Raw genomic sequence first — 13,018 nt, forward strand, 5'->3', positions numbered from 1 at the left:
TGTTTTTTTCCTGTAACTTTCTGATTTGCACATTCAAGCAAGAGAAGAACTTGAATGATACGGGGATAGCCCCGACCAATCACATTTTGCTATCCCCATAATATACAAGTTTTTCTCCAAGCGGACATGAACTCTTGTTTGTCAGCTTCTTCTATCTTATCTTGTACTATGTACAAATTCAAACAATGTTTTGTTTAAACCATTTGAATTTTGAACCATTGAGGACATACAATGTACAAAAATCTTAGGTAGTAACGGTCTTGTGCTTGTTAGATATCACGTGTTTGCTTCTACATCATGCCAAGGGATCCTTGTATATAATTTAATCTAAAGTAAAATTATTCATTATTTACAATTCTTGAATTCTATCTATCCTTTTTTCTTTATACCAAATGAGTTTTGTCTTCATGTCCCTCTCAAGTAGTTACTTCTTCTCTATTTTCTTTTTCTTTTTCTTTTTTAAAGTAAAAGAAATGAGAGGTAGATCAATTGGCCCCAATTAATTTTAGATTTGTGATGCATGCTATGATCCAGAAATTTTAAATTAAAAAAAATTAGTTGTTCTAATGTTTGATTAAGTGATATAATACCATGGCTTTATTTTTTGTTTTTATTGGTATTGTTCATTAAGGGGGACATGGTAGAGACACAATAATGGAAAACTTTTGGTGGTTAAGTAATTATATGGCAAGAGACAGCTTCTAAGCTTTGTGGGATTAAATAATGCAAACAGATCATGTTGACCCATGAGAGAGAGAGAGAGAGAGAGAGAGAGAGAGAGAGAGAGAGAGAGAGAGCTTATTAAAATTGGCCATAGTCTACTCTATTAGCTAGACACAGTGTGAAGCTTAGCTGGATTTCATTACTTCTTTGTGACCGGTTTGAAGGAAGGAAGGAAGAAGCTGAGCTGTTTTGGAACCCATTATCATATTGCAATGACTATTTTCTCTGCACATCCACTAAAAATCAGATGTGCCCAAAATACCAAGTGCACCTAAATATCCAAATCCCAATTGAAAAATGTTATTGAGATATCAAGCTCAGCTAACATGTGGTCACCATTTTTGTTGAGATTTTCTTCAAGGACTAGTGGATCGGTGGTTGTTTGGTTTGGATATGAACATTTTGTAGAATGGATTGAAAGCTATGAAAAGGGTTATCCAGTTAAGGTGAAATACCATGCCTCCTTAGGCAGAAAAACTTGTGTGAAACGGGAATAGAACAATTTTGCTATCTCCGGCCAATCACGATATGCCAAGCAGAAAAATTATCATATGTGGTATACCGTAGTTAATCAGAAATAGCAAAACAGGGGATGCTATTGCGATCCCCATTTCAGGAATTTGGAGCCATGAACTATGTTGTTTCTGGGTCAGGAGTAAAGTTGGGCAGTTGAGTTGGTGAGCCAATGAATTGTCTTAAAAAGATTTTCCTTCCCTTATTATGGAATTTCGAATTTGGAAAAGCTGTGTCTTTCATTCTCCAGCTGATTTGATCCTTTATTCATTTATATGTCCAGCCCTAAACAACCCACAATTAATAGCACTCAAGTGCTGCCAAAACTATCATAGTCAAATGATGATGGTGTTCATACTCTCATAGATGCAGGGGCCAGGTTAGCTGCATGCACCACAATCTGCACCAGAAATACATAAATTGCAACCACAAAGGAAAGAACCAAAAAAGAAACTATAGAAGGAAATTTATGCAAAATACCATATTTTCTGACTTCTGTTCTAACTTGTAGCTTATATCACGTAAGCCAAAACTAAGAGAAGAAAAAAAAACCTATTGACAACAGTTTCAAATTCTAATGTCTGAAACTCTTTCCATTGTTTAATCTACCCTGTTGGGTCAAACTTGAAATCCTTTACCTTTCTCATTCTTTTGTAGACCAAGTTCCTCTACTTGTTTACAAAAGCAGGCCCCCCATCAGGTTTAGTTTATAAAAGCTTCTAAAGAAGATGGAAATATTAGGTGTTTGTGGCCAGAGTCTTGTCTATTCTTGATGTGGATCTTCCAGCATGCTTGCTGGCTGGCTGTATATAGGAAATGATGCTGGTGGGAAAAATGTCTTTGTTTTGTTTCCAATTCATGGCTTCTATCATAAGAGACAACAAAGAAGAAGTAAATGATCATACACGTTATAATAAAGGTATGTATTCATAATTGCATACATTATAATTATGGTAGGCAGTAAATCAGTCTAGGGGTGAAAAGGTTTACATTATTTTTTTCTTGAAGACAAGAAAAGGTAAAATTGACATGAGAATTTGAAATGTTGGTCAAAGGCTGCAGCAAAATAAATGGCGTTCTGTGGACCAATGCCTACTCTAAAGACCCTTGAAAGAGTATTTTATATGTGATGCTGTTAAGCTCCAAATCAATTAGGTATATCCATCTGTTTAGAAAATGATACACATTACATAACATGTTTACCAGTCAGCAGCAACTGATCCATTCTTAGTAGTTTCACACGCAACTAACTCTAGCATTCTGAAATAAAGAAATTACTCTTACATAATTTGTTCTAATTGATCAGCAGAGTATCCACACAAAGCCAAACCTTTCCTATAGGCAACATGTGAGAACTCAGAACAGATGACCACTTCTTAGGATTCCCTAATAATAGCTTTATGGGTTAAATTATCCATACTCTTCAATTCCCATGCCTATGGCACATAAATAATACATATAAAATTACACATAAATAATCTTTCGTCGAACTGTCTGACAACATAAACATTTGCATTAGAAACGAAATCTGACAAAACAACATTAGATTTTTTATGAGGTTACTAATCCCCACAAGTGATAAGCCCTCAAATTCAAGGATTGATTAGAGGGAGGTTATGTGTATCCATAAATGAGCACCTTCTCTTGTGTGTGTGTGGGGTTGGGGATATGCATGTTTGCCAGTATTGTCACTATCATTACAATGAAACATCATTAAACACACCTAATGATTCATAACAGGAAATAGAAAATTACACCCAGTGGTGTGGTGGGTGCTCTATCACCAAATTTAAGGTAATCATGTTGTATCATAAGCTCTCATTTCCATTAAATGGCCTGTTTAAATTAATTGGAGGCCAATAAAAATGAAGAATAACAAGAGGTTAGGGAGGGGGCCACATGATTAAGAGCATGGTGTCACGGGACGAGCGAGCGGCGCTGCGCGGCGGAAGCGAAACACAATATTCTCGCCACTCGAAGCACGCCCGTGCGGCCCAGGATCCACTTCGAATCCCAGTCAGCCTTCTCCCACTTCATGATCTACATGACTCTCACAACTCCGCGAGAGGTTTACCTTCAGGTGTTGTCTCTTACTAGACAACGAGTCACACTACCGTCTGACTATACAATCACTCCGCATCCGGCAACGAACCCTCGCCGCCCATACATCAAGCGTTGCATAAGACACGTCAACTGCATCGACCACGTCGCATGCTTTTCTCATGTCTCGCTCATGTCCAAGTCAAGACATAGCGATCTAACACACCATCGGTTTACCCACACTTCTGTCGGTCATTCCTTTAGCGTTCACGATAGCCCACATCATCAAGCTATACACGCAAGCTGTTATACTTGCATGTCGCCCAAGCCTTGGCGACATATGTATTCCGAATGTCCCACATAACCTTCTATGCATTGCATGGGGTCGCAACCCATGCGTACTGGCATCCGAATATCTTCCTTCAATATTAGACAAGGTCGAACCCAAGCCAAGTCCATCGAGTATTGTCAAATGTCTCGCAAGCCAATGGCATAGCGAACGCCATATGTTGACCTCACTTTTTCGGTCGATGCGCAATACGAACGGCCCTGCGTGTTCGTACTGTCCTCGGGAATTCCTTTCCCTCGGAGGCACAGATTATCCTTCAACAATCTTATGCCCGCCCTTATGACTATCTCCAATGTCATAAGGATGCTCGCTTAATGCCACAAGGGTGTAAGCACCAGGGGTGGTGGAGAGCATGACACCATGTCACCCCCTATGTAGCATTTTATGCATTTAGCCTTCTGCCAGGAGGGAACATCACCTATGCAAGAGGAGTCATAATTGGGCATAACTCCTTCATACGAACTCCGAATGGTGAACCGTCAGTTGCGTTTCCTGCGTCTCGACATCACGAACATTTTGGTATTCTTGGTTCCCTCAGGTTCCTCCCGTAACCTTCGAAAATACCCAAAATACCCTTCACAAGTGCAACTTGGCCAACACCAACCATTCTAGCTCTTAAGCTATCGCCTGTCCACACTTAGACCACCTCATAAGCGCATAGATGTCCCAACAGAATCACGGTAGCACTTGTCTAAATGCGACCCGTGACATTCTCCCCCACTGATAATGTCGATGTCCTTGTCGACGTGCCCCACTGCACTGCCGACTTAGGAATCACGATAACACTCACTTATGTGCGATCCGTGACATTCTCCCCCACTGATAATGGCGACGTCCTCGTCGACTTGCCCGCTGCATTGCTGCATAACAACACCATATAGGATTCTCCTCTTCTCTTCGCTCCAAAGACCACAAAGCACCACTGCCTTAACCCTTTTCAACTTTCTCTTTCAAAGTTGTACTCCTTTCCCTTTTCTTGGGCCGAGACCTCTGTCTCTTGTCGCACTCAACCTCTGAACAATCATATAGCTCGTTAGTCAAGTACTTCCACATTTTCCACATTCAAAGAGATGCACCCCGCTTGGGTGTGACTCGTAAGCCAACCGTGTGTCCTCCACGGCACCTCCATTTCGTGCATTTGCACTGCCATACCTTCATGGCATTCAAGGTTCTCCCCTACTTGTCTCGTCGGCACACCATCACCTCAGGGTGCCTCCCCAGCAAAGTTCCACAACACTTAGGCCATCATAAATTCACCAAGGTTAAACATCATCCCTACTACGAGTAGAACCACCTTACTACCAACGCCCCAAACTTGGACTCGGCAGAACCACTTCTATAGCATCCACACGGGAACAAGTAAGATGTCAACAACCCAAGTTACTCCAACTTTGTCTGCCATCGAGTGCGGACATACCCTATGTCCTTAGCAACCATGCCCTCAAGTAAGATTCCGGGATCCCCCTCTTTTGGAACACTCCATTGTTCCGGATATCAATCGGCAAACTTGTGTCAAACATTGTACCTCACACCTCTGTTCTCAACAATTGTAGAAACAACCACTTTAAGTGACTCCTTCATTAAAGCCTAGCCCGTCCGCAACTTACTCCCTCAATGGAGCCTAGCTCATCAGCGACTTACTCCCTTCGAAGACTGCACCATCTTGGTCTTGAGCTTCCACAACTCCTCCACGAACAAGGCCTTGCACCATTCGTTCGACACTCATCTCCAACTGAATTTAATCCAATTACTGATGACATGCTATGGTTCGAGTATAGCCTACCTCCAGCACTCTCACCAACTCACACTGCCATCTTCCTCAACCCTTAGCCTGGAACACGCAACATCACTTTGTTAACTGTGTCTCCTCCAAGGCTCCTCCATCTGTTTTGCGCATGTGCGCTGCCATACCCCAATGGCATTCGTGGGTCTCCCCCACTTATCTCGTCGACGCACCCTCACGTCAACGTGCCTCCGAAGCGAAGCTCTACTACACTTTTAGGCCTTCACACTTCACCAAGGTTTGATGTCATCCCTACTACAAGTATAACCACCTAACATCGCCCAAACTTGAACTCGGTAGAACATACTTCTGTAGCATCCGCAAGGGAACAAGTAAGACATCCTCCCCTCCAGTTACTCTATCTTTGGCCTCCCATCAAGTGCGGACATACTGTGTCCTTAGCCACCATCTTCGCAAGAAAGACTCCGGGATCCACCTTTGGAACACTCCTGCATTCCGAATATTAGTTAGCAACCTTGTGTCAAACATTGCATTTCACCCATATGTTCTCCACAATTGCAAGAGCAGCCACTTGAGCGACTCCTATGTTAAAGCTTAGTCCATCAGCAACTTACTCCCTCAATAGAGCCTAGTACGTCAGCAACTTACTTCCTTGAAAGACAGCCCCCTTTCGGCCTTCAGCCCTCACAAATCTTCCCTGAACAAAGGTCTCGCACTGTCTGCTCAACACTTGTTGCCAACAAAGTTTGTCACAACCTTCAATGGTATGCCACGGTTCGAGTGCAAGCCAATCTTCAACACTCTCACCAAACTCGCGCTCCCATCCTCCCCACATCCTGAACTGAACAAGCAACATCATTTCATCACAAGCCAGTACCCCTGCCTACCCGCCTTCCGGGCGCTTGGTGCACGGATTAGAAAACTAGGCAACCGAGCAGCAACACCAACCATCATCCCACATCTTAGAGTCATCCTTCTTGATGTCTTCTCAAAACTTCGAGGCAAACTTTTTAGATACCTTCACCTTTCCATAGGATCCAGCACCAAGATGAGTTTCCATCAACCGTCACACAACTTGATTCCAACAATCATCTACAGTGACGTTGGGTCCTTCATCCAACTTCACAAGTCCACTACCCATCACAGGCAATGACCTGCTACCATGCTATCAAAGTTGTCCCATCACCAATCTCTTCTAGGTACGAATCTCTCACACAGAAACCACCATCTGAATCGATTAGCTCTTCGACATCCTTCTCTGAACATTAGAGCTTTCGCTTTGATACCATCTGTCACGGGATGAGCGAGCGGCGCTGCACGGCGGAAGCGAAACACAAATCTCACCACTCAAAGCACACCCGTGCGGCCCAGGATCCCTTCGGATCCCAGTCAGCCTTCTCCCACTTCATAATATTCATGACTCTCACAACTCCGCGAGAGGTTTACCTTCAGGTGTTGTCTCTTACTAGACAACGAGTCACACTACCGTGTGACTATACAATCACTCCGCATCCGGCAACGAACCCTCGACGCCCATACATCAAGCATTGCATAAGACACATCAACTGCATCGACCACGTCGCATGCTTTCCTCATGTCTCGCTCATGTCCATGTCAAGACATAGCGATCCAACACACCATCGCTTTACCCACACTTCTGTCGGTCATTCCTTTAGCGTTCACGATAGCCCACATCCTCAAGCTATACACGCAAGCTGTTATACTTGCATGTCGCCCAAGCCTTGGTGACATATATATTCCGAATGTCCCACATAACCATCTATGCATTGCGTGGGGTCGCAACCCATGCGTACCGGCATCCGAATATCTTCCTTCAATATTAGACAAGGCCGAACCCAAGCCAAGTCCATCGAGTATTGTCATATGTCTCGCTAGCCGATGGCATAGCGAATGCCATATGTTGACCTCACTTTTTCCAACGATGCGCAATACGAACGGCCCTGCGTGTTCGTACTGTCCTCGGGAATTCCTTTCCCTCGGAGGCACAGATTATCCTTCAACAATCTTATGCCCGCCCTTATGACTACCTCCAATGTCATAAGGATGCTCGCTTAGTGCCACAAGGGTGTAAGCACCAGGGGTGGTGGAGAGCATGACACCATGTCACCCACTATATAGCATTTTATGCATTTAGCCTTCTGCCAGGAAGGAACATCACCTATGCACGAGGAGTCATAATTGGGCATAACTAATTCATACGAACTCCGAATGGTGAACCGTCAGTTGCGTTTCGTGCGTCTTGACATCACGGATTTTCCGGTATTTTTGGTTCTCTCAGGTTCCTCCCGTAACCTTCGGAAATACCCAAAATACCCTTCACAAGTGCAACTTGGCCAACACCAACTATTCTAGCTCTTAAGCTATCGCCCGTCCACACTTGGACTTACCTCATAAGCGCATAGATGTCCCAACGGAGTCACGGTAACACTTGTCTAAGTGCGACCCGTGACAATGGGCACATATGATCAGAGGCAGGCTTGGATGCAACACACTCACAAAATCTTCCTTCCCATGCTTTTAGCCAAGTTTTTGCCTTTGCCTTTGATTGCAACTTTTATTTATTGCTCTCAACCATACACTCTGTCTGCTTGCTTGTGTCATGAATTTAATTCAATTTCCCAGGCCCATTTGTATGCCTCTATGTTTTTACAGTCTCTCCTCTCTCTCCTCTCTCTCTCTTCTCTCTCATGGCTCTAATGAGTGGGTGGTGTGAATGGCATTAAAAGGACAGCTTGTCTCCTTCTGAAATCATGGGCTACAATTGACTTTGAGAAGGATAATATGGTTTTGGCTTCTCTCTTTTCCATTATAAAGTTCCATACTTGCTTTCAAAGCTCTCTTATTTTGCTTAGCTTCCTCCTACATGACAAATTAACCCTATGATGAAAAGGAATATTTTCTTGCCCTACCCTAGATCATGCTAAATATAAATAAATAAATAAAATTTTGAAAAAATATATAAGAAATGTGCTCTAAAGATTTTTGAATTTTATGTAACTTCTATTTGTAAACTACATTTCCAAATTCAAAATGAGTAGAACCAGTGCAAGTAAAATAGTGACTTTTACCAAGAAAGCAAAGGGTGACTTCAGATTTTTTATTTTCCGCTTAGATTAGAGGTTAAGGATGGATAAGATAAGAATACCATCTCCATTCAAAAATGAAATTATTTGATTTCATCATAAATATTCGACGTTATGGATTAAACGCACGTTGAATAAACTCATGTATTTAAATAAAATCATCATCAAACATAACCATCCAAGTCGTTATCAATTCGAAATCACTTGGAGTCAACTCAAGATTGACCAAAATATTGAATTTGACATGGAATTGGGGGTGGTAAATGAATTAGGTAAATTTTTATGTTTGTGGTTTGTACCATCAAACTAGTACGGACGCCATGGCGTGACGGCATCATGTGTTTGCTTGAAACTATGGAAACGTTTTTATGAACACATGGCATGTCACAAGGCCCACAACGTGCGTGTGATTTTCTTTTATTGGATATATATATATATATATATATATATTTTTTTTTTTTTATGATTAAATTTAATTGCACATGCTTATGTGACACCTGGACGGGATACAATCTGCATTTTATTTGGGCTTTTGAAATTCTGAAATTATGAGTAATATAATTGGATTTTATTCATCTTAAAAATTTGTATGCATGATTCGGATTTTATTTGTTTTGTTGAGGTCCATCGATTTAGTCATCATCACCAACTCATTATTTTCTGACATTTTATCCTTCAAATAACAGCTATACTTGATCACATTATTCGTATTATTTGTTTCCTAACTCATTCTTATGTGGATCTTCAACTCAAGTCTTAAACATCATCAATGCATATTCAAATTATATGCTTAATTATCCCCAAAAAACTTCAACATTGATGATTATTTGAAGAACGTCTTTGTACGGCATACTCTATACCATATTTTACTAGCAAAATTATAGAATTTCCGAGATTAAAAAATAATTTTGATGTGGCCCCAAATTAATGGGAAAGAACAGGAGGTGGGTTCCATTTCCATACTTTGCTTTCATCTGAATCAAAGTTATCATCTTCTTTCTTTTCTGGGTTTATAGTTGAGCCCAAAACGTCATTTCAGGTACAAAATAGTAATCAAATTTGTGTAAAAAGAAAGTAAAAGCAATTTGAAAGAATAAAATAAGATAGATAAAAATAGAAAAAGGAAATAAAATCGGGCCAGAGAGCGCTTAAGCCGAAGCCAACCCAACTTGACCTAAATACTTTGCGGCCTTTTGTTGCGGCTTTTTACGTCCTTACCCGACCACATTTTGCAGACAGCCCTACCTATCCACCACCATCTTACTTTCCTCACCTTATAAACAAATTGGAACTTGGAATTTACTATTACTCTAAACGACCACTAGACTATCTTCGTGGAGTCGCTAATTGTTACATAAGTCGTCAAATTTTAATTTAATATTTTGAGAGATACGCCTGTTTTAGAGAAAAAAAGCGTGTATACAGCTAAATAAATATTTTAATTCAAAAAAAAATAAAAGCTAAAAAGATTATTTTCCAAGCTGAAATAGAATTACCAAACAAGGAAAAGAATCAGGTTAGAATGAAAAAAAAAGAAAAAGGCAGAGCAAAGTCTCTGTCTCTCTCTGTCTTCTTTCTCTCTCTCTCTCTGCGGATCCTAAAATGACAGGAACAACAAGCCTATAACCCATAAGCGTGCGTGGATATATCTCCTCCTCCCACCGTTTCCCATTTCCCCTCTCTCTCTATCCCATCTCTCTCTCTCTCTCTCTCTCTCTCTCTCTCTACTTCTATCTCGAACCCTCTCGGAAATCTGCCATGCCATTTCTCCCCCTCTCAGATCTACCCACCTCAGCCCTAATCTGATCTTCTCCTTCCTCCATCTCAAACCCACAAACCCACTAGCCCCAAATCGAAACGATGTCGTCTCTGCGCTCAGATCTGACCTCCTCCCGAGTCTACCCAGAGCCCTCTTACATGGACGACGACCTCTTCGATCGCCTCCCGGACTCCCTCCTCCTCCTAGTCTTCAACAAGATCGGCGACGTCAAGGCCCTAGGCCGATGCTGCGTCGTTTCCCGCCGCTTCCACTCCCTCGTCCCACAAGTCGAAAACGTCGTCGTCCGCGTCGACTGCGTTATCTCCGACGACGAATCTTCCCCCTCCTCCGCCTCCTCCTCATCTTCCTCCGACAAGTCCCGGACCCCCTTCTCCGCCCTCTTCCGCCTCGTCATCGGCGGCATTGTCAAGCCTCTCCAGGCCCTCGGCCAGTTCCTGGGCCCCACAAGACGATCCACAAATGGGGCCCACCCCGCCCTCGCCGTCGACGACCCCGACTCATCCGCCGCTGACAGCAGCAGCTTCGACCAATCCGGCGTCACCCACCACTCCCCGACTCAAGTCCTTAAGAACTTCAATGAGATTCGCTTCCTCCGGATCGAGCTCCCCAGCGGCGAGCTCGGCATCGATGACGGCGTTTTGCTCAAATGGAGGGCCGATTTTGGCTCCACCTTAGACAACTGCGTCATCCTCGGAGCCTCCTCGGTCATCCACCCGGGACCCACCAAAATTTCCGATGTTCAGGACAATGGGTCAGATGGGTTTTGCGCCAACACCAACGGCGCCGTTTCGGACGACAACGGAAGCATACCCGACTCGTTTTACACCAACGGAGGCCTGAAGCTGAGGGTGGTCTGGACGATAAGCTCGTTGATCGCTGCCTCGGCCAGGCACTACCTGCTTCAGCCCATCATTTCCGAGCACAAAACGCTTGATAGCTTGGTGCTGACCGATGCTGATGGGCAGGGGATGTTGTACATGAACAGGGACCAGCTGGAGGAGCTGAGGGTGAAGCCATTGTCGGCCTCTTCTGCGTCGAAGAGGACGCTCGTGCCTGCCCTGAATATGAGGCTTTGGTACGCGCCCCACTTGGAATTGCCTGATGGGGTTGTGTTAAAGGGTGCAACTTTGGTTGCTATTAGGCCCAGTGAGCAATCTGCGACCTCGAAGAAGGAGGTCTCTTCTGATCTGTCATGGGTTTCAACCGCCTTTGAAGAGCCGTACGGGACGGCGGCCAAGATGCTGATCAAGAGGCGCACTTACTGTCTTGAGATGAACTCCTTCTGATTCAATTTCGGGTGTCTCAGGTAAATTTTGCAACTTTGTGTTCATGTACGAAAGATGTCTTATTATGCATTAGAACCGGAAGGCATTCACAATTAGATGATCTCTTATTCGTATGATGAGTCTTTTATATGATAATATCTTGAAATTTCTTCCTTTTTGCTCGAAATTTAACTTTAATGGGATTATAGGGAAATGGGTTGGTTTGCATGTTTTGTGGTTTTGGAGAATGAGAAAACAGAACTTGCATTGGGTAAGTTCCAAGGATATGAATGAATTATAAAGTAGTATTTTTGTGTACGCTATTTGATAAACGATCGAATGGGAGGAGATGGGCTAAACCCAATTGGTATTAGTTATTGTTCTCCACATGTGAATGCATATGTTTTACAACAGTTTTGTGTTTTCTACACTTTCTATGTTTTATTGTTTTCGCAAAGGTCTCATTCTGTATTGGTTATCATTGTGAATGCCTACTTCTAGTGTAATTACTCAATCATGGATTGGTACTTAATGTGATGCCTCAATCATGGTTATCTTAGTGATGCCTCCCTACTTCTAATGCAATTACTCAATCATGGTTTGGTACTGATTTAGTTCGACATGTAATTGTCAGGGTAAAACAGTCCTTGGAGGGAAATGGGGGAGATTGCGGATTGCGTGAGTTTGAAAGTGGAGAAGGAGAGAACAATTTTGCCTCATCATTGGTGGCCAGGCTATGTTGACTGTGGTGCCTCTCGATCGAAGAATCTGGATTGGACTGTCGCAGAAGAAAGCGATGCTCTGTTGATTATGCACCACAGATCCTCCTCCCCTACGGCTGAGCTTGTGATCGAAATGCATCTGGCGGTTGCTGTTGTTTCAGGCATATGCTTGTGAGTGCTCACATGCAACCTAAGATTGATGTTATGAAGATTTTGGGGTTGTAGTAATCTACTTTTATCTTTGTTCCATTTATGTGAATATTGTAGGTACAAGTACAACAGTGTTATGGTTATGTGATGTAATGTCAAAAGTTCATTTCAGCACTCTAGTTAGCAAGCAAAAAGTTTTCATTCCAAGTTTTTCTGAATCCAATATAGTCATAACATTAGTCTACTATTTATCATGTGACAATTGGCACCAAACTTTGGTGGAGTTTGGTGTTTGAGTGTTCCTTTTGCTTCCATGTTGAAATTGGACAGTCAAATCAAAGCTTCACAATTGTTTGTTTGTTTAATACAAACTGTTAATGCGATTCTTCTTTACGTCTAATGTTTATCTTCACTTTTCATCATACCAAAACAAACCATTTTCCCACTTATACAATCACCAAAGCTTAATTAATTTGAGAAAAATTCACTTCTTTTTTTCTTTTATTTTTTCATTTTGAGGAATAACCATCACTCTCTGGCTCCCAAATGTATGAGGGCTTTTTTCACCTCTTGGTGGGTAAACTATTGTTTGTCTCCCAATAGATGGCAGGTGGCTCATTAACAATTA

General features: G+C 42.5%; 1 protein-coding gene across 1 annotated transcript; it reads left to right on the forward strand.

The window, feature by feature from the left end:
• Positions 1–9,992: 9,992 nt before the first annotated feature.
• LOC117624254 (F-box protein At5g46170-like) lies at positions 9,993–12,775 on the forward strand. Its single transcript, XM_034355407.1, has 2 exons — positions 9,993–11,559; positions 12,153–12,775. Exon 1 carries the CDS (start codon positions 10,334–10,336, stop codon positions 11,537–11,539), a length of 1,206 nt encoding a protein of 401 aa, XP_034211298.1. The 5' UTR covers positions 9,993–10,333; the 3' UTR covers positions 11,540–11,559; positions 12,153–12,775.
• Positions 12,776–13,018: the final 243 nt, after the last annotated feature.

This window comes from Prunus dulcis, chromosome 4 (genome assembly GCF_902201215.1).
Source record: "Prunus dulcis chromosome 4, ALMONDv2, whole genome shotgun sequence".
Lineage (NCBI taxonomy): Eukaryota > Viridiplantae > Streptophyta > Magnoliopsida > Rosales > Rosaceae > Prunus > Prunus dulcis.

Excerpts from the sequence above, each read along its gene's own strand:
- LOC117624254 (XM_034355407.1), top strand. The coding sequence starts at position 10,334 with ATGTCGTCTCTGCGCTCAGATCTGACCTCCTCCCGAGTCTACCCAGAG.